Source organism: Nannospalax galili, unplaced genomic scaffold, assembly GCF_000622305.1.
Source record: "Nannospalax galili isolate Female #2095 unplaced genomic scaffold, S.galili_v1.0 scaffold735, whole genome shotgun sequence".
Lineage (NCBI taxonomy): Eukaryota > Metazoa > Chordata > Mammalia > Rodentia > Spalacidae > Nannospalax > Nannospalax galili.
The window spans coordinates 1,016,434-1,044,190 of NW_008337053.1; the positions used below are offsets into that span (position 1 = coordinate 1,016,434).

Here is a 27,757-nt window from a genome sequence, read left to right on the forward strand (position 1 = left end):
TTGCAAACTATGAAAGCCAGAAGAACCTGGACCAAAGTATTCCCAGTTTTAAATGACCAAAGATGCCAATCCAGATTACTATACCCAGATAAAATGTCTATTATAGTCGACGGGGAAAGAATAATCTTCCATGACATAAACAAGCTGAAGGAATTCATGTCCACAAAACTAGCCCTTCAGAGAGCTCTGGAAGCAATACAAAGAGCTGAAGAAAGGAATGACTATACCCAAGGGATTGCGGAAAGAATTCCAATGAAGGTATAACTGCGGAAAAGTACAGCTATATCACGAATGTAAACTGAAATAAAAATGACATGATTCAATACTCATCTTTCATTAATTTAATAGACTGAACTTCCCAGTCAGAAGACACGGACTAGGTGAATGGATTAAGAAACAAACCCCATCTTTTTGTTGTCTGCAAGAAACTTATCTCACTTTCAAGGACAGGTGCTACCTTAAGGTGAAAGGATGGGAAAAAAATATACCAAAGGAATGGTACTAAGAAAAACCAAGCATTGCAATTCTAATATCTGACAAAATAGACTTTAAAACTAATAAGAAGAGATCAAGAGGGCCACTTCATTTCAGATCAAAGGAACAATAAACTAAGAAAATATTACAATCATGAACTTATATTCACCAAACTCTGGTGCACCCAACTTCATAAAAACAGTACTACAAGACTTTAAGACCCAGATTAATCCCAACTCATTAATAGTAGGGGACTTCAATACCCCACTGTCTCCATTAGATAGGTCAACAGGGCTGAGAGTTAACAGAATTAACTCAATTAATTAACTGAATTAAACAATACTGTATATCAAATGGACCTAAGCGACATCTACCAAGTATTCCACCCAAGCACCAAAGAACATACTTTCTATTAAGTGCCCCATGGAACCTTCTCCAAAACTGACCATATACTCCGGCACAAAACAAACCTCAACAAATACAAAACGATTGAAATAATTCCATGCATTCTATCAGACCACAATGCAATAAAGCTTACCATCAACACTGGAAGAAACCCTAGTCACCACATGAACACAGGGAGATTAAACAACACACTCCTGAATGATGAATGGGTCAAAAGAGAAATTAAGAAAGAATTAAAAGTATTCCTGGAATTAAATGAAAAGGACAATACAACAGATGGGACAGGCTGAAAGTGGTCCTTAGAGGGAAGTTTACAACTCTAAGTGCCTACATTAAAAAAAATCAGAAAGAGCACAAATAAATGACTTAACATTGCAACTCAGGACACTTGAAAAGCAACAACAAATGAAACCCAAACCCAGAAGACAAGAAGAAATAACAAAAATCAGGGCAAAAATTAATGAAATTGAAACAAAGAAAACAATACAAAGAATCAACAAATCCAAGAGCTGGTTCTTTGAAAAGATAAACAAGATTGATAGACCACTAGCCCAGTTAACCAAAAGAAAGAAAGAGCACCTCCAAATCAACAAAATCAGAAATGAAAGGTGAAATATCATAGCAGACACCAGAAAGATACAGAACATTATAAGGGAATACTCTAAAAGCCTATATGCTACTAAATTTGAAAACCTAAAAGAAATGGATGGACATCTAAACGCATGGGAACCACGTAAACTAAACCAAGAAGAGATTAACAAATTAAACAGACCCATAACACAAAAAGAAATTGAAACAGTAATACAAAACCTCCCGACTGAAAAAAAAGCCCAGGACCAGATGGATTTACAGCAGAATTCTATCAGACATTTAAAGAAGATCTACATCCAATACTACTTAATTTATACAAAAAGATAGAAATGGAGGGAGAACTTCCAAATTCCTTCTATGAAGCCAGCATCACTCTAATACCAAAGCCAGGTAAAGATACAACCAAAAAAGAAAACTATAGACCCATATCCTTAATGAACATAGATGCAAAAATTCTCAACAAGATGCTTGCAAACCACATACAGACACACATCAAAAAGGTCATCCACCATGATCAATTCAGCTTTATTCCAGAGATGCAGGGATAGTTCAATATACTTGTCAATAAACATCATAAATAATATAGATAGGCTCAAAGACAAGAACCACATGGTCATCTCAATAGATGCAGAGACGGCCTTTGACAAAACTCAACATGCATTTATATTCAAATTCCTAGAGGGAATTGGACTGGAGGGAACACATCTCAACATAATTAAACCCATGTATAACAAACCCACAGCCAACATCATTCTAAATGTAGAAAAACTGGAAGCATTCCCATTGAAATCAGGAACCAGACAAGGCTGTCCACCATCTCCACTCCTCTTTAACATAGTGTTTGAAACACTTGCAAGAGCAATAAGACAAGTGCAGGAAATTAAAAGAATAATAATTGGAAAAGAAGAGATCAAGTTATCCCTTTTTGCGATGATATGATATTTTATCTAAAAGATGCCAAAAACTCCACCAGAAACCTCTAGAAATTATTAACATGTTCAACAAAGTGGGAGGTTACAAAATGAACCTACAAAAGTCTGTAGCCTTTCTATATACCAATAACAAGCAATCAGAGAAAGAGCACAAGGAAGCATTCCCCTTCACAGTAGCTGTGAAGAAAAAAAGAAAAAAAAAAGTCTTGGAATAAACCTGACCAAAGACATTAAATACCTCTACAATGAAAATTTTAAATCTTTAAAGAAAGAGATTGAGGAAGACATCAGAAGATGGAAGGACTTCCCATGCTCATGGAATGGAAGAATTAATATCATGAAAATGACCATCCTGCCAAAAGCCATTTATAGATTCAATGCAATGCCAATCAAATCCCCATGACATTTTTCACAGAGTTGGAAAAAAACATCCTAAGATTCATGTAGAAGCCAAAAGACCTCAGATAGCCAAAGCAATCCTGAGCACTAAGAGCAATGCCAGGGGGATTACTATACCAGATTTTAAGCTGTATTACAGAGCTATAGTCATAAAAACAACATGGTACTGGCACAAAAATGAACCCATAGATCAATAGAACAAAATTGAAGACCCAAATATGAGTACATGCAATTTTAGCCACCTGATATTTGACAAAGGAGCCAAGAATATTCACTGGAGGAAAGACAGCGTGTTCAGCAAATGGTGCTGGCAAAACTGGATCTCCACCTACAGAAGAATGAAACTAAAACCCCATCTTCCATCCTGCAAAAAAGTCAATTCCAAATGGATAAAAGACCTGAATGTGAAGCCTGAAATTCTGAAATTGTTAGAAGAAAACATTGGGAAAAACCTACAAGTATAGGTGTAGGAAAGGATTTTCTAAAGCAGACATCAATTGCTCAGGAAACATGGTCAAGAATTAACAAATGGGACCTCATTAAACTAAAAAGCTTCTGTACATCGAAGGAGGCAACCAAGGAAACAAAGAGAAAATCCACAGAATGGGAGAAAATCTTCACCAGCAACACATCTCCCAATTAAAAGATGGCCAAGGAGCTTAACAGAGAGTTCTCAAAAGAAGAAGTAAAGATTGCTAAGAAGCATCTTAAAAGATGTTCAACATCACTAATAACTAGGGAAATGCAAATTAAAACCACTTTAAGATTTCATTTTAGCCCAATCAGATTGGCTCAGATCAAGAGAACAAATGATACCAAATGTTGGAGAGGATGTGGGGAAAGGGGAACACTCATCCTCTTCTGGCGGGGCTGCAAACTGGTTCAACCCCTATGGAAAGCAGTGTGGAGAAGTCTTAAAATACTACAAATGAACCTCCCCTTTGACCCAGTTATACCACTTCTTGGCATATACCCAAAGAACTCATCCTATTGCAGAGACCCGTGTACATCCATATTTGTTACTGCTCTTTTCACAATAGCTAAGAGATGGAAGCAACCTAAGTGTCCCTCAATTGACGAGTGGATAATGGAAATGTGGTTCATTTATACGATGGAGTTTACCCAGCAGTAAAGAAAGATGAAATCATGAAATTTGCCAGTAAATGGATGGAACTAGAAACTGTTATACTAAGTAAAGTAACACAGACTCAGGAAAAACAAAAACAAAAACAGCATTTGTTCTCCCTCCTATGTGGATCCTAGCACCAAATCCTTATAAGTGAGTATGTATCCAGACATAACTACAGGAAACAGGATAATGAATAGGAACCAGGGGAGTAAAGGAAAAGAATCTGAGAGAGAAGAACAGTAGGAAACAGGTGTTAACAAGGGAGATATGGATAATAATGGGCTATTTTAAGGGGAGGGAGGAGGGAAAGTTATACAAGGAACCTAGGGGATAAAGGGAAAGAAGGAGCTGAAGAGACATGGGAACCATAGGAGAGGGGTATTATTAAGGGAGAAATGGAAAAAATGGGGCACCTTAAATAGGGAAACCATGGTGGAAGCATTAGACAATGTGAGAGATAAAGAATGCCTAGCTAGTTTTAGAAACCAGAGGGAACCACATTAGGCCAACAACCTACTGACATACATACACCAGATCAAAGAATGTAATATATGCCTAGGCAAGGTTTATCTGAGAGCGTTTGGTCTTTGCCCAAGCTCTATCTACATGGCATATGGTAATTAAAAGTACGAGACTGGTGGAACTAACCTTCTTGGATGTTTTACAGCCATACTTCGAGGCCTATACTAATTTGGTCAGGGGGACATAAAGGACAGTTTTTGCTCCTTGCCCTCCTAGGTCGACTAAGTCCCAGGGGGCAATGAGCATCTCTCAAAATGTCCTGTAACTGTGGTGAGTCATGTGTCCTCTTGAGCAAGGAGGCCTTTTAGACCCCACCAAATGAACTTGAACCAGTGTCCAGTCTACAAAGAGGCGGGTCAACACGGAGGAAACATTTCCTCCATGCTTCCAAGTGAAGCCAGCCATGATTGAGTAGGAGCTTTGACTTATCTTCACATAGAGGGAACTGGTAAAAGAAAGGAGCCAGGGGCTCCTCCCAAGCCCATGTGACCCCTGAGGAACAGATCCTCAAATGACCTTAAGAGTCAAAGTAAATTGTTTTATCTGGGCCAACTGTAGGGTCTTCAACACCCAAAAGGAATGTATAATCAAAGCTTAATGGGGTCAATATAATTTTTAAGAGTCCATATGTATAGCTAAAGGCTACATAACAAGAAACAATGTGAGACAGGTGATACCTTCCTTTGAGTTATAGGCCAAGGTGGCGCAAGAGACTTCCAGACAGTAACCCAGCATAGAACTGGGAAAATGAGCAGCAGACCCCAATCTTATCTAAAGGAATATTGACAACTGTTTACTGCTAGATGAGGAACACCTGATCTTCTTAAAACAAGGGTCTTTAGATAGGCCGACTAGATTCAGCAGACAGACAAATACTGGGAAATGGCTGGGAGTGGTGACAACACAGTGGACCGTAACAGGGATGACAGAGTATTTAGGCTCCAGTGTGTTGGAGGGGGGAGGTTGTGGGAGGGTGCCATTTGGGCAGTAGGTAGTATATAGATGAATAAGATTGTTTGGGATGTTCTTTATGATATGCACAAAAAAATCAAATTGAAAAAAAAGACTTATTTGAGGAGGAAGCATAAAATTTTACTTCATGTTAATTAGTCGGGGTGATAAACATTACCAGTGAAATCTACCTGATGCCTTTATATCCAAACTCAGTTACTAAGGATCTGAGTGTAACCGACTGTGACTAGTAATAATCAGATACACAGAGATTAAAGACACATGTGCAAACAGCTAAGTGTTAGTAGCATTAAAAATGTAGGAAACAGCATATTTTAAAATAAAATGGAGATCTTCTTCAAAAGTTAAAAACCCATTCAATTTTATGCTTACTGTTTATACTGAGTTCAATATTGTATGACTGTATTAATTCACCTGTGAACCTAAAAATTTATATCCACTTTTGAAAGAGCTATATCCTTGTTCTCAAATGTGTTACTGAATATGTTAAAGCTGTTGTGAAGCGTTTCTTCTAATTATGTGGTTATTAAATTTTAAATTTTTTTTAATTTAAAAAATAAAAAAATAAAGGTATACCTTATTAAAACTCTATCGTATATTAAAATATTTCTCTCCACCTTGACCACTAAGAATGTTACTATAAGAGAATGTAATCATATCAAAAGTATTGTTTAAAAAGTCAAAGAGGCTGGGCGTGGTGGCGCACGCCTTTAATCCCAGCACTGGGGAGGCAGAGGCAGGTGGATCCCTGTGTGTTCAAGGCCAGCCTGGTCTACATAGTGAGATCCAGGACAGTTGGACCCTGTCTCAAAAAAACCAAAAAAAAAAAAAAAAAAAAGTCAAAGAAGACACTTGACAGTACAAAGACCCTTCATGTTCCTGGGTTGACAGAATTCACATTTTGGAGATGGAGCACGACCAAAAGCAGTCTACCAATTCAGTGTACTCCCCATCAAAATTGTAATGACATTCTTCACAGAAGCAGAAAAAGTAATTCACAAATTCATACTAAAAAGTTCTAAGCAGAAAGAACGTGTCCTGACCTCATACTATACCAAAGGGCCATGATAAAGGGAGCATGGCACTGCACAAAAACAGACAGGCAGGAGGAGCATAGAGAACCCAGAGAGAAACAACCAATTCAAGTTTGAAAAAGATTTTATTGTTTAATTATGTGAATGTGTGTGTGTGTGTGTGTGTGTGCGCATGTGCGTGTATGTGTGTGCACATGTGAGTGCATAGACCAAAAGAGGGCATCAAATCCCCTAGAGCTGGAGTTAGAGGAAGTTGTGAGCTGCCTGACATGTACTGGGAACTTTTGCAAAAGCAATGCCAGCTCTCAACCACTGAGCCATCTCTGCAGCCCCTACCTATTTAATTTTTGACAAAGATGTAAAAATCATGAACTGGAAAAAGGCAGCCTATTCAATAAGTGGTACTAACAAACCTGGATATCCACATGCAGAAGAATGAAATTTAATATGTATCTCTCTCACCTTGCACGAAAATCAACAAACTGTATCAAAAACTTTAATTTAAAACCAGAAATGGTGAAATTGCTATGGGGAAATATAGGGAAAATACTTAAGGATATAAGTATAAGCAAGAAATTTCTGAATAGAACTCCAGTAACACAGAAATTAGTCCTTCCAAAATTGACACATGGGATTACATAAAATTAAAATGCTTCTCCACAGCAAAAGAAAGTACCAGCAGAGTTAACAGTCTACAGAATGGGAGAAAATCTTTGCCAGTTATACTTCAGAAGAGGGAGTAACATCCGCAACAAGGAACTGCCAAAATTCAATACGAAAAAGAAAAGAGAAGACTCCCCAAAGTCTAATGAACTGATCGCAGTTCTCAAATAAGTGCAAATGGCCAACAAATATTTTAAAACCTGTTCAGATCCTTAGCCATCAGAAAAATGGATGTTCGCAAGCTTTCAGATGTCCTCTCACCGCAGTCACACTGGCTGTCATCGAGAAAGGACAACAGAGAGACGGCAGCAGAATGAGGAGCACTGGGGCAGCTGGCCTCGGGGCCTGGGGTGCACTGGCTTCCAAGAGACTGCATGCCGGTGATAGACCATGTAGGAACCTTATCACACAAAGTGAACTTTTGTCTGACCATAGGCACTTCCATATTGACTTTGAAATTCTGAACTCACACTTGGTAAGAAAGAAAATAATTGAAAAGTCAGGATGGCAGTAGAGCTGGAGCAATGGTGGTGACAACGACTCTTGGCACAAGTACTTAACATGACTCTGGACCGCTCTGTTTTATTAAGAACCTAGATGCAGGCTGGCGAGATGGCTCAGCAGTTAAGAACACTGAGTGTTCTTGCAGAAGACCCGGGTTCGAATCCCAGCACCCACATGGCAGCTAACAACCGTCCGCAAATCCAGTTCCAGGGGATCTGACAGCCTCTTCTGTCCTCGGTGGGCATTGCACGACATGGGTGCACTTACCTACATGCACGCCATGCATGAATACACATAAAATAAAATATTTTTTAAAAAAGAACCTAGATGCTTCTGTTTTGGTTTCAAAATTCTGAACCATGTTCCCTGACTGGGCAGAGCCACTACCACTTGGCTGCCCATGTGCACCAATGCCCTGGTGGAGCTGCAAGTTGGCCTGCTCACCCACATGCCTCAGTGGCACCCATGGTTGGCTGATGACCATCATCATCACATATTGTCTATCAAGACCTGAGTACAGTCCTCAGTAGTATTAGGAATCTCAGAAGTCTATAGATTTCAGAAAATAAACTAGAGGTGTAAAGCTGTTGTGTGAAACTGTGAAACCTCCCAACTGCCACTCAGAGAAGTGGTTTGGAGGCCTATGAGCTACTGCTACTTGCTCTGAGGACCTAGCTTCTGCTTTTGCTTACAGTGAAATCCTGTGGGGAATCAACCTGTTGAACGCCTTGGTCCGCAGTTGGGTCATTGTGTTGAGTGACACCTGGAAACAAAGTGTAACCTGCACGCAAGGACTGTGAACAACTGACTTTGATGAAGAAAATCAAGTGTTTCAGAACCCGGAGATAAAGAGAAATCCCTACTTGACATTCCTAAGCAGTAAGAGCAGTAAGTTAAGAGTAAAATTCCCATTCCAAGAAACCTCGATGTATTCTGACCCAAAAGCAGGTACACGGGAAACGGAGTGGGCCCTTACTTTGGCACACCTGAGTGTAAGAATTATAGATCACTGACACTTTAATGAGATATGATTTCTCCAGCAGCCAGCTTAGATGGGTTAAGATGGATAGAGTTTTTCATTTGACAATAGAAGGCATGAAGTCGAGGATGGGAGGTGGAGGTGGCAGGGTGAGGGCGGAGATAGGGGAGGAGGTCTGAATATAATCAAAATTGTTTGAAATTCTTGAATCAATAAAATTTCTCTTAAAGTTTAAAAAAACCCATAAATTAATTAAAAATATTAACCCAGGCATGATGGGGTAAACCTTTAATCCTAGCACTCAGAGGCAGAGGTAGGTGGATCTCAGTGAGATCAAGGCTGGCATGGTCTACATAGTGAGTTCCAGGCCCACTGGAACTACAAGGGAGACCCTGTTTCAAAAAAACCACAAAATTAAATTTTTCTATTGTTAAAAAAAATACAGTGAATTCAAAGATGTTACGAAAGAGAAAACCATTTTCACTGTTGGTAGGAATATAGACTGGTGTAGCCACTATGGAAATTATTGTGGAGACTTTTCAAAAAACTAAAAATAGCCCTGCCATGAGAGTCAGCTATACCACTGCTGAGCATAAGCCCAAAGGACTCTGCCACCTGCTACAGAGACTTTGCACATCCACATTCATTCCTGCTCTATCCACAACAGCAAGGTGGTGGTGTCAGCTTAGATGCTGCAACAGATGAGAGAACAAAAAAAATGGTAATATACACAATGGGTTTTATTCAGCCATAAAAAACTGAAATTAAGAAATCTGAAGGAAAATGAATGGAAACCAGACAACATTATATCAAGTGAGGTAACCCAGGCTCAGAAAGACAAACACTGCATATTCTCTCTCTTATGCAAATAACAGCTTCTAAAAGTTAAACGTGTGTATTTAGGTGGGATTAAGTGTGGACGGAAGCCAGGAAACTAGAAAGAGGCAGCGGGGGGGGGGGGCAGGCTTTAAGGAAGTGGGATAGGGAATACAACAGAACCCAGAGATATGAATGGGGAGGGGAATTACTGGCGGTAAAATATACACTGAGGGGGGCTGAGGGGAGGAGGGGCGACAGAACTGTGTCTGAACTGAGCATGTACAGACATTTTTCTTGTCGTTAGCCCTTCAATACTGTATTTGCATAGCCTTTATATTATAGTAGATATTAGAAATAAAAACTTCACTGTTTAAAATAATATAAAATTGTTCTCTCATTTACAATGTAGAAAAATAAAAGTGAAAGGCTTCATCACGGGGGAGAATATTTTCCAACACATGTTGCTGCAGATGTTAGAACCTAAGTTTCTGGAAAAGGGGGATGGAGGTAAGCCAGCTGACAGGGGCCACACAGAGGTGCTGATGTTAGAAACATAGACTGAGAACCTGTTCCACACATTTTCCTACAGAATGGTTCCATTCTTCCATTGTTGGCAACATGTGAGTGAATTTAATTTTCTTTGGGAAATGGTTTCAGTAAGTAAGGGAGTAGATGATTAAGTAAAAAGGGTAAAATGGCTTCCCTCGACCTGGACAGACTGATTTCAGAGTTTCAGCAGAGAATGGCTAATTAGGAGCGTTTTGAAAATGACACATTAGGTAGAAATCCGCAGAGCAAAACTGCAATGGATAACATTCATTTTCCTCTCCTCCTGCCTTTCTAAATGGCTCTTTTGACTCTGAGTATCCTTCATATCTAGTTAGTCCGTGGAAGCAGAGTAAAGTACTACAGGTGAGTCGTACTCATTTTGCTTTAATATTGTTTCTTCTATTCTAAATTTTCATTTCTCTGACTCCTTTTCTCTCCATTGGATTTAAAAACTAATTGATTTAGATTCATTAAAAGTCAGAGTCTTGTAGAGTATTTGGACTAAAATTAAAAACATTCAAAGCAAACTCAATAGAAATTTATAACTATTACTTGCGTAAATGATACTTTTAAGTGAAGCACATTTTTATGTTCTTAAATTAACAAAGTGACCAGGAATCTTTAGTGGAAATGAAAATTCTTCATATTTTACACATATTTCATGGCTTATATTTTTCCAGAAATATTGTATGCCTATAAAAGAGAGTATCCTTTAGTTATATTGAGGGATAAAATATGTGATGCCAATAATAAGTATTATGGGAAGTCCAAGTTGGAGAGAAATTATACCATTGCTTTTTTGCATATCCTGAGCTCTTTGTGGCAACATGTGAAGCAGTGAGAGTTTCATGTGGTCATTTGACACTTTAAGGAAAATTTATAGCCATTCTTTGGAGGGCCACTCTGGTCAGAAGCGATCACTTACCCAGGCTCCTCTGCTTCTGTCACTTAGTGGTCAATCGGGGCGATTCTTTCCCTGGGAGAGAATGTGCAGAGAAGTTGGCACAATATTCTGAGGACTTTGGCAGTTTCCTTGAATTTGAGCAGAATAAACCAAATACCCAAGAATGTGGTCAATTTTACTCATTCTGTTTATTCAGTAGAGCGTACTCTGCCAAGACTTTAGCATGGTGCTATCAGAGGCCAGGGTTTCCAAGCTACATGAAGAGGAGAGGGACCAGGGACAATGTATTGAGTGGAACTGGGAAGTGGCAGGGCCCCGAGTGCTGTGCTGACGCTGGCCTTGGGAACTGTAAGGGAGTCATTAGTGCTGTTAGGAGGGGATTTTTGGAAATATTTAACCTGGCAGCACAAACTCATGGATTGATTTGAGAGAAGTAGATTGCAGAGCATCAGAGAGATGGGATAAAAAGGGAGGGACACAGCCAGGTGTGGTGGTGTCCACTTATAATCCCAGCACTTGGGGTGGGGGCTGAAGCAGGATTGCTATGGGTTCAAGGACAGCCAGGATACAGAGTGGGACACTGTCTCAATACAAAACAACAATAACAAAAAGAGACACGAGAAAAATTATCACTGAACCTAGAAAAGGGTTGGGTAGAAGGCCCGCTATGATTTCATTCATGTTTTCTTTTTGTGTGTATTTCCTCCCTCCCTCTCTCCCTCCCTCCCTCCCTCCCTCCCTCCCTCCCTCCCTCCCTCCCTCCCTCCCTCCCTCCCTCCCTCCCTCCCTCCCTCCCTCCCTCCCTCCCTCCCTCCCTCCCTCCCTCCCTCCCTCCCTCCCTCCCTCCCTCCCTCCCTCCCTCCCTCCCTCCCTCCCTCCCTCCCTCCCTCCCTCCCTCCCTCCCTCCCTCCCTCCCTCCCTCCCTCCCTCCCTCCCTCCCTCCCTCCCTCCCTCCCTCCCTCCCTCCCTCCCTCCCTCCCTCCCTCCCTCCCTCCCTCCCTCCCTCCCTCCCTCCCTCCCTCCCTCCCTCCCTCCCTCCCTCCCTCCCTCCCTCCCTCCCTCCCTCCCTCCCTCCCTCCCTCCCTCCCTCCCTCCCTCCCTCCCTCCCTCCCTCCCTCCCTCCCTCCCTCCCTCCCTCCCTCCCTCCCTCCCTCCCTCCCTCCCTCCCTCCCTCCCTCCCTCCCTCCCTCCCTCCCTCCCTCCCTCCCTCCCTCCCTCCCTCCCTCCCTCCCTCCCTCCCTCCCTCCCTCCCTCCCTCCCTCCCTCCCTCCCTCCCTCCCTCCCTTCTTTCCTCCCTTCCTCCCTTCCTCCCCTCCTTCCTCCCTCCCTTCTTCCATTCCTTCCTTCCTCCCTTCCTCCCTCCCTCCCTTCTTTCCTCCCTAAGTTTCATGTGTCCAAGGATGGCCTCAAACTCACTATGTAGTCAAGAATGACCTTGAACTTCTGATCCTCTTGCCTCCTGCTAAGATAATAAGTGTGTATCATCATGCCCAGTTTATTCCATGCTGAAGCCTCGGACCCAGGGCTTGTACATACTACGCAAGCACCCTAATAACTAACTGAGCTGTACAACCCTAGCCCTCAAGATGAATTTTTGACACTGTAGAATCAGTTCTGTCCACAGACAACACAGATATACCATTTAGTCAATTACTCTTTTTCTGCTTTGTACTTTTAACCAGAACTTAGTGGATGGAACACCCTTGTGCTTTTGAGAGCCATCATAACCACTTTTCTCTTCAAATATCTTGGCAGGATGAGCCAGATCTACAAGATTCACAGCCTCCCAGCCAGAAGCCTAATTCTAAAATGAGGGTCTTATGTAGCCCAGGTTGGCCTCGAACTCACTGTTTCAAGGATGACTTTAAACATCTGATCCTCCTACCTCTTCTCTATGTCCCCTCTCCTCCTCCTCCTCAATAGCCTCCCCTTCCTGCTTTCATGTATTCCATTACCTCCCCCCACCTTAAGATCTCTTCCCCCGTCTCATGATCCCTTTCTTGTTTTAATCTCTCTCTCTCTCTCTCTCTCTCTCTCTCTCTCTCTCTCTCTCTCTCTCCACACAAACTGTTTAAGTCAGGATTTATGAATGAAAGGAAACAAGCATCTGTCTTTCTGAGTTTGGGTTATTTTCCACTTTCCTCCAAATGTCGTGATTTCATTCTTTAGGGTTGAATAAAATTCCAGTGTGTATATGCTCTGCACCCATTTTCTTCATCCATTCATCAACTGATAGACATCTAGGCTTGTTCCATTTCTTAGCTATTATGAATAGTGTAGCAAAACCATGGATGTACAGGTATCCTTGTGGTTTCATGATGTAGTCCTCCAACATGAACCCAGGATCACATGATAGAGTTCTATTATCAGTTTTCGAGCACTCACAATGCTGATGTCTATAGTGGCTTAACTGGTTAAATTCTTGCCTGCAATGAATATGAGGTCCTCTTTCCCCACATTTTCACCAGCATTTGTTGTCATTTGTTTTCTTGATGGTAACCATTCTGACTGAGTTGAGGTGAAATCTTAAAAACAGTTTTAATTTGAATTTTCTTGATGACTAAGGATATTGAACATTTTTTCCAAATGTTTATTATTGGTCATTTGTATTTCTTCTATTGAGAACTCTTCATTCAGTTCATTAGCCTGTTTATTGACTGGATGATTTTTATTTGATGCTTAACTTTTACAGTTTTTTATATATTTTTACATATTAATCAATTGACTGTTGAATAGTAAAGATTTTTTTCCCATTTTGTTTACTGTCTGTTCACTTTGGTTGTTTCCTTTTCTGTGAGGGAATTAAAAAATTTCATGTAATCTCATTTGTTTGGGGGTTATTTCAGAGTTATGCTTTTAGAGTCTTTTGCACAGTCTCTGCCTATGCCTACATCTCCAGATGTTCTTCCTGCTGCCTGCCTGGGGACTAGAGGGTCATCGGTACTCAGGAAGCACTGACTGCCTGCAGGTGCGCATGAAGGGCTGCAGTTTCAAGTGGAGATGAGCGGAAAGGACAGTGCTGCCGCTGATAGGTTTAGAGCAGGTGGATGGAGGGTGACTAGAGAGTGGGAGTGATCAGAATTCCCCGTGGAATTTTCTTAGTAGTGTTTGGGAACTTAGCTTGGAATGTATCTCTTGTCCAGAACTATAGCCTCCAGTTGTGTTTGGCTGGAGAGAGTATTTGAAACCAGATGCTAAATACAGTTTGCTGAGGGAAAGAATATGGCAAGAGAAGATGGGTAGGAAGGTCAAGGACAAGCTTGAGAAACGACATCAGTTAAATAGGAAAGGGAGGAAAATAAGCATGGAAGGTACTGGTTAGGACCAGAGAGGTGAGGGGGAACCAGAAAAGTCAATGTTGCTGAAGCCAAGGCAGCAGAGAACTTAAAGGTGGCTATTTTGAGGAGTGCACAAAGCCACAGACCCACTAAGGATGATGACTGAGCAGAGACAGGCTGATTCCAAGACATCAGATTGAGATACAGAATAATCCAATGGTGAAGAGTGGTTAGTGAAGTCTAGAACTATTTCTAGTGAAACCTAGAAATGTGAGCGTGCCACTGGTTCTGGCTGTTGGACAGTTGTAGAAAAATAAAGATTAAAGAGTTTTAGGATGGACCACAGTTGTGTCTTTTTGGAGGCATGAAAAAGAGCCAGATGGAAAAGAACTAACTAAAGAGATATGAGACTGTCCAGAAGGAAACTTGATCCTGCTAGAGTGCCTCTTCTGAACCAGCTAAGGCGCTCTGTGTTTATGATCCTATTTAATGTAAACAATGCAACAATAGGTTGCCATTCCCTATCTCATTGTACAACCTGGGAATTTCAGGCCTGTCTTCTCCGCTCTCTACTTTCTTCCCCTTCTGAGCCAGGCATGAACGGGGCACAGAGCACAGTGTGGAGTTGCCCTGGAAAAAGCAGAGGCTGTGTTGTAGATGCAGGAGGGTTAATGTAGGCCCAACGGCACAACCAGGTTTATTCTGTGGCCTGAAAACTAATATGGAGATGGTAACAGTGAGATTGACCAGGATCAGGGCAGGTCAGCATGGGGGATATGTTCATGATGGTGGGAATGGTAGACAGATACTGAAGTCATCAACAGCTGTGGAGTACAAGGGAAGGGCTGATGAGGAGATTAAAAACAGTGTACACAATACAAGCAGTTATATATGATCCCATCTCTGTCAAAGTGTATGTGTAGATATGAATTCAGAAGTGAATGAGGAGATGCTTATTAGGATAGTGATTAGAGATGATTTTCAGGTGGTTTTTGTACATTAAAATTTTATGTGTGGTTTGAAATTTTTACAATAAGCATGTGACTTGTATAACTGGACATATCAGTAGAGCTGCTTTTGTTGCATTGAAATCAACTTATTGAATGAATTTCTTTTTTTTTTTTTTTTTCTTTTTTAGGCAGGGTCTCCCTGTAGTCCCAGCTGACCTGAACTCACTATGTAGACCAGGCTGGCCTTGAACTCACAGAGGATCTGCTTGCCTCTGCCTCCCGAGTGCTGGGACTAAAGGTGTGCACCACCACGCCCAGCTTGAGTTTCTATTTTTTAAAGTAACTTTTCCCTTTGTTCACTTGGCGACAAGAAGCCTTTGTGCTTTTTCCGTTGATGGGTCAATACTACTAAATGCAACATGACAGCCCAGCTCCTGAGGCAGGACCCATATCCTTGCACTGCCTTTTGTTGGAACCCCTGGACAGTTTTGGAGCTCTTGAGTACAGCCCAATCAGCAATGGCTGGGAATTAGTGGGAAACACTAATTCTCTTGCTGTATAAGACACAGCTGAGAGTTATACACACCAGTCTTTGAAGGCCAACAGGCTCAGTCTTATGTCAACACCAGCACCCCTCTTCCTGTGTCGTTTTACACTTCTTTACACTTCCACACTTCTTAGGCTCACCTTCCTCGCAGATTTTGGCTCTCGTAGCCTTGCATCAGGACTTGCTTCTGAGAGAAACCCAACTAAGGTCACCTCTTACCCTGTGTGTCACTTCCTCTGCCACCACCATGGACAAAGCACTGTTACCTACTTCGGTATCCATAGAGTGTGCAGTAGAGCTCAGGAACCTCCTGGAAGTGGCATGTGACACAAATCCTTAATTCTTGCTGTGGTGAAAAGGAAATGGAAAATGTTGGCAAAAAACTGCTCTCACTTATCTGCCCTGGTGCTGAGTGAAGAATTGTGGGGGAGTGACCTGTAGCCCTGACTCATGCCCCGCTTCACAGATGTGAAGTATGGCAGACAGGAAGGCCACAGTGACAGAGCCTTCATTGAGTTCTGATTCTGAGCAGCAGCAGTCTTACCCACCTTCTGCTCTTATCTGCAAGTCATCTTTCTGCTTCCTGAGCCAAATTTCAAAGGCTTTAAGTGGCTTTCTATTTCACTCTCTCACTGTAACTCAGCACTTACGGGTGGTGCAGCTGTTGTTGAGAGCATGTGGAGATTTCATTCTTTAACTGAAATACACACCAACTTGGCTGGATAGACTCTTCAGTTGAGGGCTAAGTGGAAACCAGGTTAACAGCACACTGTGGTACTACTGCTGTTCGTGTTAGAGCCTCTGATACAGAGAAAAGCACACGCAGAGGCTCCCTTTGGAGGCTGCCTGTGGGCTTGCAGGCCTGTCCTGCAGACTGCCTCACATCACTGGACCACAATTGCTTTTTCAAGTGCCTAGGGCAATATGACTGGTTCAAATAAGGATGGAGATGGGGACTTGACTGAAAAGTCTCAGAAATTACCTGTGTTTATCATAAGGAGACGTCCTGTGATGTCCCCTCCCTCCCTCCTTTCCTTCCCCCTCTTTTCCTTTCTTTTTTCAGAAGGAATCTACTTATTAAATGTTTTCTACCTCAATTACTTGCTAGTTAGTTGATTGTACGTGCTATTTACTCTCACCTTTCTCTTTTCTAGTAATAGTTTTTATTTTTCTTTGAAAATTTCGTATATTTTTATCATATCGCTACTACCTCCCTTGAACTCCCTGTACCATGTCTTTCCCAAGTTCATATCCTCTTTGTTATTAACTCCTGAGTCTAGCTAGTGCTTCCCATATGAGCGTGGAGCCATCAATTGGGATGCGGCAACCCACCAGCAGCCACATTCCCAAAGGAGAGTGACTCTACCTCCCTCAGGGGCTATCAACAGCTAAGAGCATCTCCGTTAAGGGTGAGGCCTCAGGGACCTCTTCCCCACCTATGCTGAAATTTTGTCTGGCGTACTCTTGTGCAGGTAACCAGCACTGCTGTGTGAGTTGATGTGGGCAACAACCATGTCATGTACAGAGGTCAGCACCTAACAGCTGTCGTCACATCCACCAGCTTTTATATTTTTTTCACCCTCTCTTCTATGACGGTCCTTGATCCTTGAGTTGGAAGAGGTTGATTGATACATATGATTCATCCACAGCTGAGCACTGAAGCGTGATATATACTCAGCATTTTGACTAGTTATGAATCTCTGCATTAACCAGTACTTGTTGCCAAAGAAGCTCCTTTGACCAAAGTTAAGAGCAACACACAATCCATGATATCGATATAAATATTTAGGTGGCAGTCTGACAGCATCATCATTTAACAAAGCAACAGTAGGTTCCCCCTTAGGGCCTATGATCTCAGCTCACAGGCTTTTAACCAGCTTTTCAGCACCAAGTATGAATTCCCTCCTGTAGAGCAGGCTTCAGATCTGATCAGAAAGCAGTTGGTTATCCCATAAACGTCATGACACTAGACACGGGTTCCATCCTGATTTCATGCACGTCTCCTCATCCCTTGACCCTGAGAAATCCTTGGTGTTGCCTGGGCATTTGTGTATCAGGGAAAAGGTGGCATTGTGGACCAAGACTGATCTGTCCAGGGCATTTCGGAATGTCCTGGGTGTCGGTGTCTACTGTGTCCTACAGATGTCAGTGGAGGCCTGTGCTTCCTGAATAGGCCAGCTCCCCAACTTGTTGGATATGGCCCTGCTGAGTTTCCCCACTGGGTATTGGGCTGTGAGAACTTATCAGTGGGTTTCTAGTATTAAGTGGAAGTGCTGGGCTTTGGGTGTGTTTAGTTAGATGTTGCCCATGTGCTTCTCTACACTCTGCCCTCCACTGCACCCTTCCCTGCATGGAACCTTGCCCTTTACTGCATCTAGTACTCCACTGGACCTTGTCCCCCACTGCATCCTGTATTCCACTGGACCTTGTCCCCCACTACATCCTGTATTCCACTGCACCCTGTCCTCCCCTGCACCCTGCGCTCCACTGCACCCTGCCCTCCCCTGCACCCTGCGCTCCACTGCACCCTGTCCTCCCCTGCACCCTGCACTCCACTGCACTCTGCCCTCCACTGCACCCTGCCCTCCACTGCACCCTGCCCTCCCCTGCACCCTGCCCTCCACTGCATCCTGTATTCCACTGCACCCTGCCCTCCCCTGCACCCTGCGCTCCACTGCACCCTGTGCTCCCCTGCACCCTGCCCTCCCCTGCACCCTGCCCTCCCCTGCACCCTGCCCCCTACACTCAAGACTACACACCTACTGGGTTTGGGGTCCTTGATACCGCCAAGGACCTTGCCACTCCACAAGCCCCCTCCTGAACATCAAATAAATCAATGAATATCAAAAGAGAGATGGGGTATTTCTTCCTGTAAAGTAACAGATAACAAATATTGTCAGCGGTGCAGGCCTCTGCCACACCTATATGGCTCTGTCATGATAGTAGAAACCTGGCCAAAAAAACCTCAACTGTGTTCTGATCATACTTTACTTGTGGATGCTAAAATTTGAACTTTTTAAAAGTTTATGTATGTTTTAATGTGTATGAGTGTTTTGCCTGCATGTATGTAAGTGTACCTGTCTGTGTAAACCTGCAGAGGCCAGAAGAGGACGTTGGGTCACCTGGAACTGGAGTTATAGATGGTTGTTAGCTACCATGAGGGTGCTAGGAACCAAACTGGGGACCTCTGGAAGAGCAGCCAGTGCTCTTAACCCCTGAGCCTTCTCTCCACATACCCTCCACCAGCACCCAGTTCATGATTTTGAAACCGACAAGGTGGGAAATCTGGAAAGCCTGAGTGTCTATAGGTATCACTTTGCCCCCTCCCCAAACCAGCTTTGTCCTTTAAGCAACAGCCTCCCTCCTTCAAAAGTTACTAGCAAGGGGGGCTAGGAAAGATGGTTCGGCTGGTAAAGTGCTTTCAGCACAAGAATGAGGATCTGAGTTTAATCCCCAGAATCCACATAAAAAAGCTGGGTGTGTTCAAGTTGGTACTGACCAGGTGGTTTCTTTCCTGCTGGCTAGCTCTCATAGTACTAGAAAGGTGCTATGAAGGCTGTTGGGGGGGAAAGTCATCAACAGTCTTACCCAGCAGTGAACCCTGCAAGCTACAGTAACAACCAGCCTGGCAAGATATGCCCATGGTTGCAATAGTGGCATGAATATAATGAAGGTAACCAACTGCTTTCTGATTGGACTTAAGTCCACTTCATAGGAGGAAACATGTCTGTTACTACAAATCTGGCCAAGAACCCGAGCTTACAGGCCCTGGGGTGGACCTACTACTATTATCTTGCTAAATGGACATAGTATCAAACTTCCCAAGTTCGCAGTGAACCCTGCAAGCTACAGTAACAACCAGCCTGGCAAGATATGCCCATGGTTGCAATAGTGGCATGAATATAATGAAGGCAACCAACTGCTTTCTGATTGGACTTAAGTCCACTTCATAGGAGGAAACATTGTCTGTTACTACAAATCTGGCCAAGAACCCGAGCTTACAGGCCCCGGGGTGGACCTACTACTATTATCTTGCTAAATGGACATAGTATCAAACTTCCCTCTAAATTCTTATCTTTCTGTCCATAGATCAGTACAGCCCTCAGACCTTACCAAAGAAGTTTCTTTATGCAGTGTATGGTGATTAATGTAGAAACTCACAACTGATCAAAGTACAGAAAATGTCACTGTAGTGCTCAGCCACAAATGGGACATCTATATCACACCCCCTGACAAGGCTCAGCAATGATCATGGAAGAGATGGCAGACAGACTGTAAGAGCCAGAAGTCAGAAAAGACTAGTGAAACAGCGTCTTCTGGACATGACAGGACCACTGTGCTCATGAACTCACTGCAGCTGTGCTTGCCTGCAGAAGACCTGTACAAAATCACACATTTAACATTAGAGCATGGAGGGGCAGAGGGGTTCATGAGTACCTCCCCAACCCAGAAGCTATGGACAGTTAATGGATTCTGAGAGAGGAAGAGTCAGTTTTCTTTAAAGGTATGGCTCCTGGTAGGTCAGCCTCTCTCCAGTGGGTCACTCCATACCCAGGAGCATATGGACAGCAAAAATTGGAGTTGGTGATTATTAAAAAAACAAGGACACAGAGTTGGGAGGGGTTGGGATGGGGAGGTGAATCTGGGAGGAGTTAAAAGGAGGAATTAGGGATAACTATGATTAAAATACATTGTATTAAATTCTCAAAGAATTATTTAAAATATTTTTTTTAAAAGGTGTGCCCACTGGTGCAATAGTGGCATGACTGTTATGGGGTAGCCAACTGTTCCCTGATTGGATATACAGCCTGCTCCACGAGAGGGAGTTTAAACTTATATATCCTGTCAAAAACCCATGTCCGAGAACGTCTTGGGCCTAGGGCTAAACTTACTGTTACTTGTTTAGCTTACTTGTCATGGTGCAAAGCTACATTCTAAATATTTATGTTCATACCCATGGACAAATGCTTCTCCCAGCCTTAAACAGAGAAGCTTCTCTTTGCCATGGATAACAATGAATGCAGAGACTCATGGCTGCCCAAGGTGCGCAAGTGATGCTGAATGCTTGGGCCTAGTTAGGACATTTATCCACTACCTCTAAGACTCAGGGATCATTTAGGAAGTCAGAATAGAAGGAATGCAAGAACTGGAAGATGAAGAGACGAGCCTCCTTCTGGGCACAGCACAGCCAGTGTTGTCAGCCTCTCAGCTGTGGCTGTCTGCAGTGGTTCTGCACAACACTGGGAGAGGCTCCTGGGGCCCTACCCTTCTCTACTGAGCAGCCAGGGTTTTTGACCGGACTTACAGTACTGATGGATTCTGGGAGAGGGACAGTCACTGTCCTCAGTTGTGAACCCTCTGAGGAGCCCACCAGTGTCCGGTGGCTAGTTCCAGACCTGTGGTTACACAGACCATCCTGGTTCAGTTCAGTGGGTCTCAAACTCAATCCAACAAAGACATGATGTGGGAAGGGGGGGGAGGAATGGGCAGGAGATTAGAGAGGGTGAGGGGTACAGTAATCAGAATGCACTTTACACATGTACTAATTGTCAAAGAACAAATGCAATAAAAGTAATAAAAAGAGGAAAAAAAGCAAACACTGAAAAAAATGATACCATGTTCTATGAAATAATTGAACAGAAAATATAATTCTATTGTCTCTTTTCCCATTTCTCCTTGAAAATTACTCCTTTCAAATGTATGAGCTAGGGTTTTAGAAAAAAAGATGATTAATGAATATGAGAACTTCTGATAGTAACATTTTTGAGCCATGAGCCATCCTAGCCAAACTACAATCATCTTTTGTTAAATTCTGCATCCTGTCCAAAAGAAAGAAAATCCAGTCAACCAAACGGAAGAGCAAATCAGAGACACATTTCATTTACTTTTACTCGTTTCTTTTTGCACCTGCTGTCTTCACACCCAAGTAGTGAATTGTTTAGATCTCAGAGAGAGAAGAACCTTCATCATTTTGATTGTCATCTGCTATGAAGAAGGGCTGTCAGTAGCTTAGGGAAAATGAGAGATACGTATTCTGGGTTGGGACCAACTCCCATGATTGGATCTGGTTAGAAAGATTTAGCTTATTCCTGTCCCTTCCATCAAACTGTGGGCCTGCTTCAAGATGCAACTGAACGCTAAGCTCTTTTTTCTTTTTAAAAATTATACTTTATAGTGTGTGTATATGGAGCGGATCAGGAGACAATTTGTGAGAGTTCTCTCCTTCCACAATCTGGGTCCTAGGGATTGAACTCAGATCCTCTGACTAGGCAGCAGGCACTTTGCCCCACTGAGCCATCTTGACAGCCCCAAGTTCTTTTTCTTGAGAGTGGGGGAATGTACAGATCTACTAGTACCAGGGACCTAAAGAAGGAAATTCTCATAAGGTCACCAATGAGGTTTTCATTTACAATCTGGGACACGACTCCAAACACCTAGATACTTGAACTCATTAGCCATTTTCAAAGAAGCATGTAGTAAACAGGAAGTGCTGTAATGGAATCAGGTCTTCAGGTTCCATCTCAGGACCTAAGTCCAGCGAGAGCTGAATGGTTTTCCCTAGACTTTATACAGAGGAGTATGGATGAGCTGAGTAGAGATAAAAGAATGAAAGTGCTCAAAAAGTTAGATCTGAAGGAAAGTGGTGACAGACCAAAAAATAGGTAAATAAAGGTGGGGAGGAATGATGTGTCATGGTGTGTATGTGGTGGTGGTGTCAGGGTATGTGTATGGGGTGGGAGACTCCTACATGCATGTGGATGTGTGTGTTAAGATCAGTGACTGTCACATAGGCATACTTAATTCCAAACATCTGAACCCATAATGTATTTCCAAGCAATGGTGGGAAATTTGGATAGACTGAATGAAAAAAATTCAAACTGAAAGTTGAATGTGACTAATTAAAACAGTGCATCAGAATATCAAATTCTCATGTGAAAATTGACCTCTGCCTTCGTTTGAACCTGCAGCTCCTGGCGAAATACAAAGGCTTACAATGGGACAAAGTTCTGAGGCTAGAGGAAGTACAGACCAAGCTGGGGATTAGTCTGGAAGAAATGCTGTTGGTCACAGAGAATGCACTTCATGCGGAACCCTACAGCCCTGAGGAGATCTGCAGGTGTCTGGGAATTAGCCTGGAGGAACTCCGAACCCAAATTCTTAGTTCGAACACTCAAGATGGTGAGTCTTTGGAGAAAGGAAGGCATGACCCATTCCCACGTTTGGATGGAAGGTTTCCAAGCTTCCCCATGTATACTACTGATTAAAATAACACTCTAGAGAATTTGGAGAATATATGTGTTTTGGCAAACTGAATTATCTACATTGTTAGCTTCAGAAATTCACCTATTCATTCATCAACAAACATTGCTTGTGTGTGGACACAGGTGTTGTGTGTCACAAAGGTAAGGCATGACTTCTGCCTTCAGGAGGGTTTCAGGTTTTTTTTTAATTTATTATTTTTATTTTATGTGTATGAGTGTACTGCCTGCATGTGAGTGCATGCACCCATGTCGTGCAGGGCTGTGGAGGTCAAAAGAGGGCTTCAGATTCCCCTGGAACTGGAGTTAAGTGTGTGTGGACACAGGTGTTGTGTGTCACAAAGGTAAGGCATGACTTCTGCCTTCAGGAGGGTTTCAGGTTTTTTTTTAATTTATTATTTTTATTTTATGTGTATGAGTGTACTGCCTGCATGTGAGTGCATGCACCCATGTCGTGCAGGGCTGTGGAGGTCAAAAGAGGGCTTCAGATTCCCCTGGAACTGGAGTTAAGGACGGCTCGTGTACCCATGTTGTGCAGGGCTGCGGAGGTCAAAAGAGGGCTTCAGATTCCCCTGGAACTGGAGTTAAGGACGGCTCGTAGCTGCCACATGGGTGCTGGGAATCGAACCCAGATCCTCTGCAAGAGTAGTCAGTGCTCTTAACCGCTGAGCCATCTCTCCAGCCCCGAGGCTTTCAGCTTTTAAGCCCTACTTTTCAACCTAATTTTTTCCTATCCACTTTCTGGCTCTTATATCATTTATAGATCTAGATTGGAGCATTACTCACAACTGCTAATACTCCAGAACTCCAGAAAATCTCCACTGCTTCTGTTGAAATCAGCAGCCTGCTTTAGTGAAGAAACGTGTTTCTATTTGCCTGTTGCCTTCAAATAAGGCTGTTTTCATACTAATGATCTCAGAAACAATGAAGATGGGTGTGTGTTGGAGGCCCACTATGGAATCTTGGTACAGCTGTTTCTATTAGAAGCAAAGATTTTCCATTTGTGAAAGGTTAGGGGCTAGGACATCTAATTAAGATTTAATTTTCCTTAGAGTTAGGGAGGTGGGAGCTTGGCGCAAAGATCAACCTCAGAGCCCCAGGTCTATGCTGCCATTCAGTTCATTTATATAACTGGTCATTAATCACCTGCTATGGATTTCTGATTTGTTTGTTGTTGTTGTTTGTTTGTTTTGTTTTACATTACTGGGGATTGAAAACCCAGGGTTTCATGAATGCTTAAAGAAGTGCTGTGTAACTGAGCTACAGCCCAGTATTTTTACTTTTTTTTTTTTTTTTGGTCATTTTGAGACAGGGTCTCCCTGTAGCCCCAGCTGTCCTCGAATTCACTATGTAGATCAGGCTGGCCTCAAACTCACAAAGATCCACCTGCCTCTGCCTCCCAAATGCTGGGATTAAAGGCATGCGCCACCACGCCTGGCTTCTTTTTACTTTTTGAGACATGATCTCACCAAGTTCCCAGACTGGCCTTGACCTGACTATTTAGTTCAAGCCAGCCTTAAATTTGGGATCCACTTGCCTTCCAGAGCTGGGATTATAGTGGCTCTAAAGGAGTATCTTAAGGCTGTAACTAATAACATCTTTGGGGCAGAATAAGGGGATAATTTGAGAGCAAGGCCCGAGTTTTGATTTCTAACAATATTATATCCTTTTTAGTTTGAACATTGATTCAATCTCTAGAATCACTGGGGTGGGCACATTGTGGACTGCTGGCCAAGTGAAGCCTGCTACCTACGTTTGTAAAATCAGTTTTCAGTAGATCACAGCTGTGTATTTGCTATGGTTGCTTTGGTTCTACAGTAGCAGAGACTGAATAACCCACCAAATCTAAAACACTTCCTATCTGGCACTTTGCAAGAGAAGTCTGGCTGAATTTTCCTCCATTTTGCCATGAAAAGAAGCATAACAAGCCCTTTAATCCCAGCTCTCGGGAGGCAGAGGCAGGCCAATCTCTGCAAGATCAGGGCCAGCCTGGGATGATCTAATGTCAGAAAAAAGGATCTTCTAATAAACAAAACAGTGTTATTTAGGATTACAAACCCAGAGGCAAGACCTGGTTTCTGAGAAGCAAGGGCATGGGCTAGCCCAGGCAACCCTGTCCTCATGTCTATTACAGGCTCAGAGGGCACATGGGACAGATCAGACAAAGGCTACAGTGAGATGAAGCAACCTGAATACGGAGTCCAGGTCAGCTAGGGCTTCATAGAGAGAGTCTATGAGCTGGATCCTGAGGGAAAGCTGTGTGCTTCCCAGACTGAGTGGGTGCTAAACCATTCCAAGGTAGAGGCTGAATGGAGACAAGGAAGCCCCAGGGCCAGATCACTGGAGGTCACTGTAAGGAGGCACATGTGCAGTGAAGGGCTAATAGGACTGCTGGAGGGGATACCTATTTGGAAACCATGCCACTGCTCTACACTGAACAGCCAGAGCATTAGTGAGGACTAGACCCTCAAGACCACAAAGGAGAACTTAGATGGAGGGACCTCTTATGCCAAGGAAGGAAGGGAGGGAGAGAAAAAAAAAAATGGATGGGAAATAATGTCAGTATAGACAGCTTGGAAAGTTAAGGGATAAATCAAGTGTGGGAAGTGATGGGGGGGGGTCAAGGGGCAGATTCATTTCTTTCTGTCATTTTTCTGGTACCTAAAAAAGACAGAATAGGTAAAGATCTAGATGAAACAGTGAGTTCTGGGAGTTACTGTTGGAGGGAGAGGGAGGCTCCAGTGTGGAGAACGCTGAGTCAGTGGAGGCTCACCAGTCCCTGGTTACCTCAGTGCACTGCTTCATCCCACTGTAACCTTTGTTCTGTTCCATGTGCCCTCTGAGCCTGTAATAGACATGAGGACAGGGTTGCCTGGGCTAGCCCATGTCTTGCTTCTCAGAAACCAGGTCTTGCCTCTGGGTTTATAATCCTAAACAACACTGTTACTTACTGATCTCCTTTTTCTGAAATGACATACTGACCTCTATGAAAAGTTCAGTGTTGTTCACATCATCCCTCAACATCTCAACTCACAACCATCTCTTTCTCTGAATTTATGTTCTTTTTTTTTCTACATCTACCTGCCTATCCTCCCTCCTTCTTTTAGCATTTTTATGGAATAAGGTAATTTCGCAGAATTTCTTGGAAAATACAAAGAAAATAATTAATCATATTTAATATTTTCCCCCAAAGAATAATGTTTTTGTACAAATGATCCATGCTTCATTTTACCTCTTTATCCAAAATAATTGCTCCACCGCCTCTGTGCATGCCTTCCTATAATTACTGATGTTTTGATTATATCTATTAATCTATAGTAGATGTATGAATCCATTTGCACTCTGGTCATCCTCAAAGTGTTTCTCCTTTATTTCCTGAATAGCTTTTTAAAAACTAGAAACATAGATTAACATGTGGATTGTAAAGTCATCTTGATTGATATTATTTAATTTACTTTCTAAATCTAGCCATCTAGCCAACCACACTTTCTAGGTGAATTTTGAGGGCCCAAATCTTTTTATCTATTTGGCTTATCCTTCTGAGCTTTTGCTTTGTTTGGTCTAAGACCTTAAGCAAATGTTTTCCTTAAACATTTAGAAGATATGGCTCTCGTTGAGGCCACTGTCCTTAGATTATATTATTGGAGGCAAGGGTGATAACTGCTCCTAGTGGAGGGCTCTTGAGGGGTCACAACCTGTACTAGAGGGGCTTATACTTTGACATACCTAGTTTTGACTTGAACTAATTTTCCCGTCATGGAAACACATGCCATTTAGGCACATAGAGACTCGCCATGCTTAGATTTTGCCAAATTTACTTTTTTCACCTGGATATGAGTGTGAGCTTTGCAGTGTTGACCTCGGGGTGACAGTGAAGAGTGGTGCTTACCATCAACTGTGGCTTGCAGCTTCTGCTAAACTGGCCAGACGCCCAAAGGCCCACACGCAATCCTTCTTTTCTTTTCCCAGATTCTTAGCAATTAGATTTAGAAATGCTTAGAGGCCATTAAAATTAAACACACACTCTAAGGAAAATCCCCAAACCCTTTAGGTGTTTAGAATGGCTGCAAACCATCCCTAAGAGCTGACTAGGAATAGTTTAAGGACTGTTTGCTAGGCATTACCTACACTAGGAATTGTTTAGGTATGCGATTTCATGGCTCAGAAACCAGGCTGACCTGGCATTGTGCAAGAGGAAGAGATGAAGCTGTGGTCAGGACTGGGAGCAATAGGCACATGTACTAAGCATAGGGGATCGTCAGTGACACTCATTAGGAGACAGAAATCCACAGAGAAAATAAGCTCTGAGGTAAGAATGGGCCAGTTCGTTTGTATGCCAGTTTATAAAAGGAAGAATTTGTTAGGAGCAACTAGGCTGTGCTCTGGGTTGGGATGCCTGGGTTGTGTGGCTGCACTGTGCTGAACCAGACACATAAACTGATGAAGTATGGGCCAGTTGCTGGTTTCTTTGGTTCCTGGTCCTGAGCAGTAAGCATGACTTTCCATCACATACAGGGCCCTGGCACAGACTGCTCTTTAGGAGGATATCCAGAGTTGATATTGAGTGAATGACAGTAGCAACACAACTGAAAGCTCCACAAGGAAACTTGGCATTTACTTGATGATTTATCTTCTCATACATATGAAATCTTGCAATAACCTTGGGGCACATGGCAATCCTCATTTCACAGATGAGAAAAACTAAGGTGAAATAGTTACGTGACCTGTCAAGATAACAGGCAGTGTGAGCTCTGTCCTAGTCTGACTTAATTTCCCACCCTTTCTCAGGCACGGTGTGCCCAACCCTAGCCTCTGACCTAATCCCACACCCTTTCTGACATCGCTCT

General features: G+C 42.8%; 1 protein-coding gene across 4 annotated transcripts in view; it reads left to right on the forward strand.

The window, feature by feature from the left end:
• Galk2 (galactokinase 2) overlaps positions 1-27,757 on the forward strand; it is a 152,409-nt gene that overhangs the window by 93,839 nt on the left and 30,813 nt on the right. For all 4 annotated transcript variants that reach the window (XM_008831791.2, XM_008831793.2, XM_008831794.2 and 1 more), the window contains one exon: positions 22,620-22,830. In XM_008831791.2, coding sequence (XP_008830013.1) covers positions 22,620-22,830 — 211 coding nt within the window. The remainder of the gene's footprint in view (positions 1-22,619; positions 22,831-27,757) is intronic.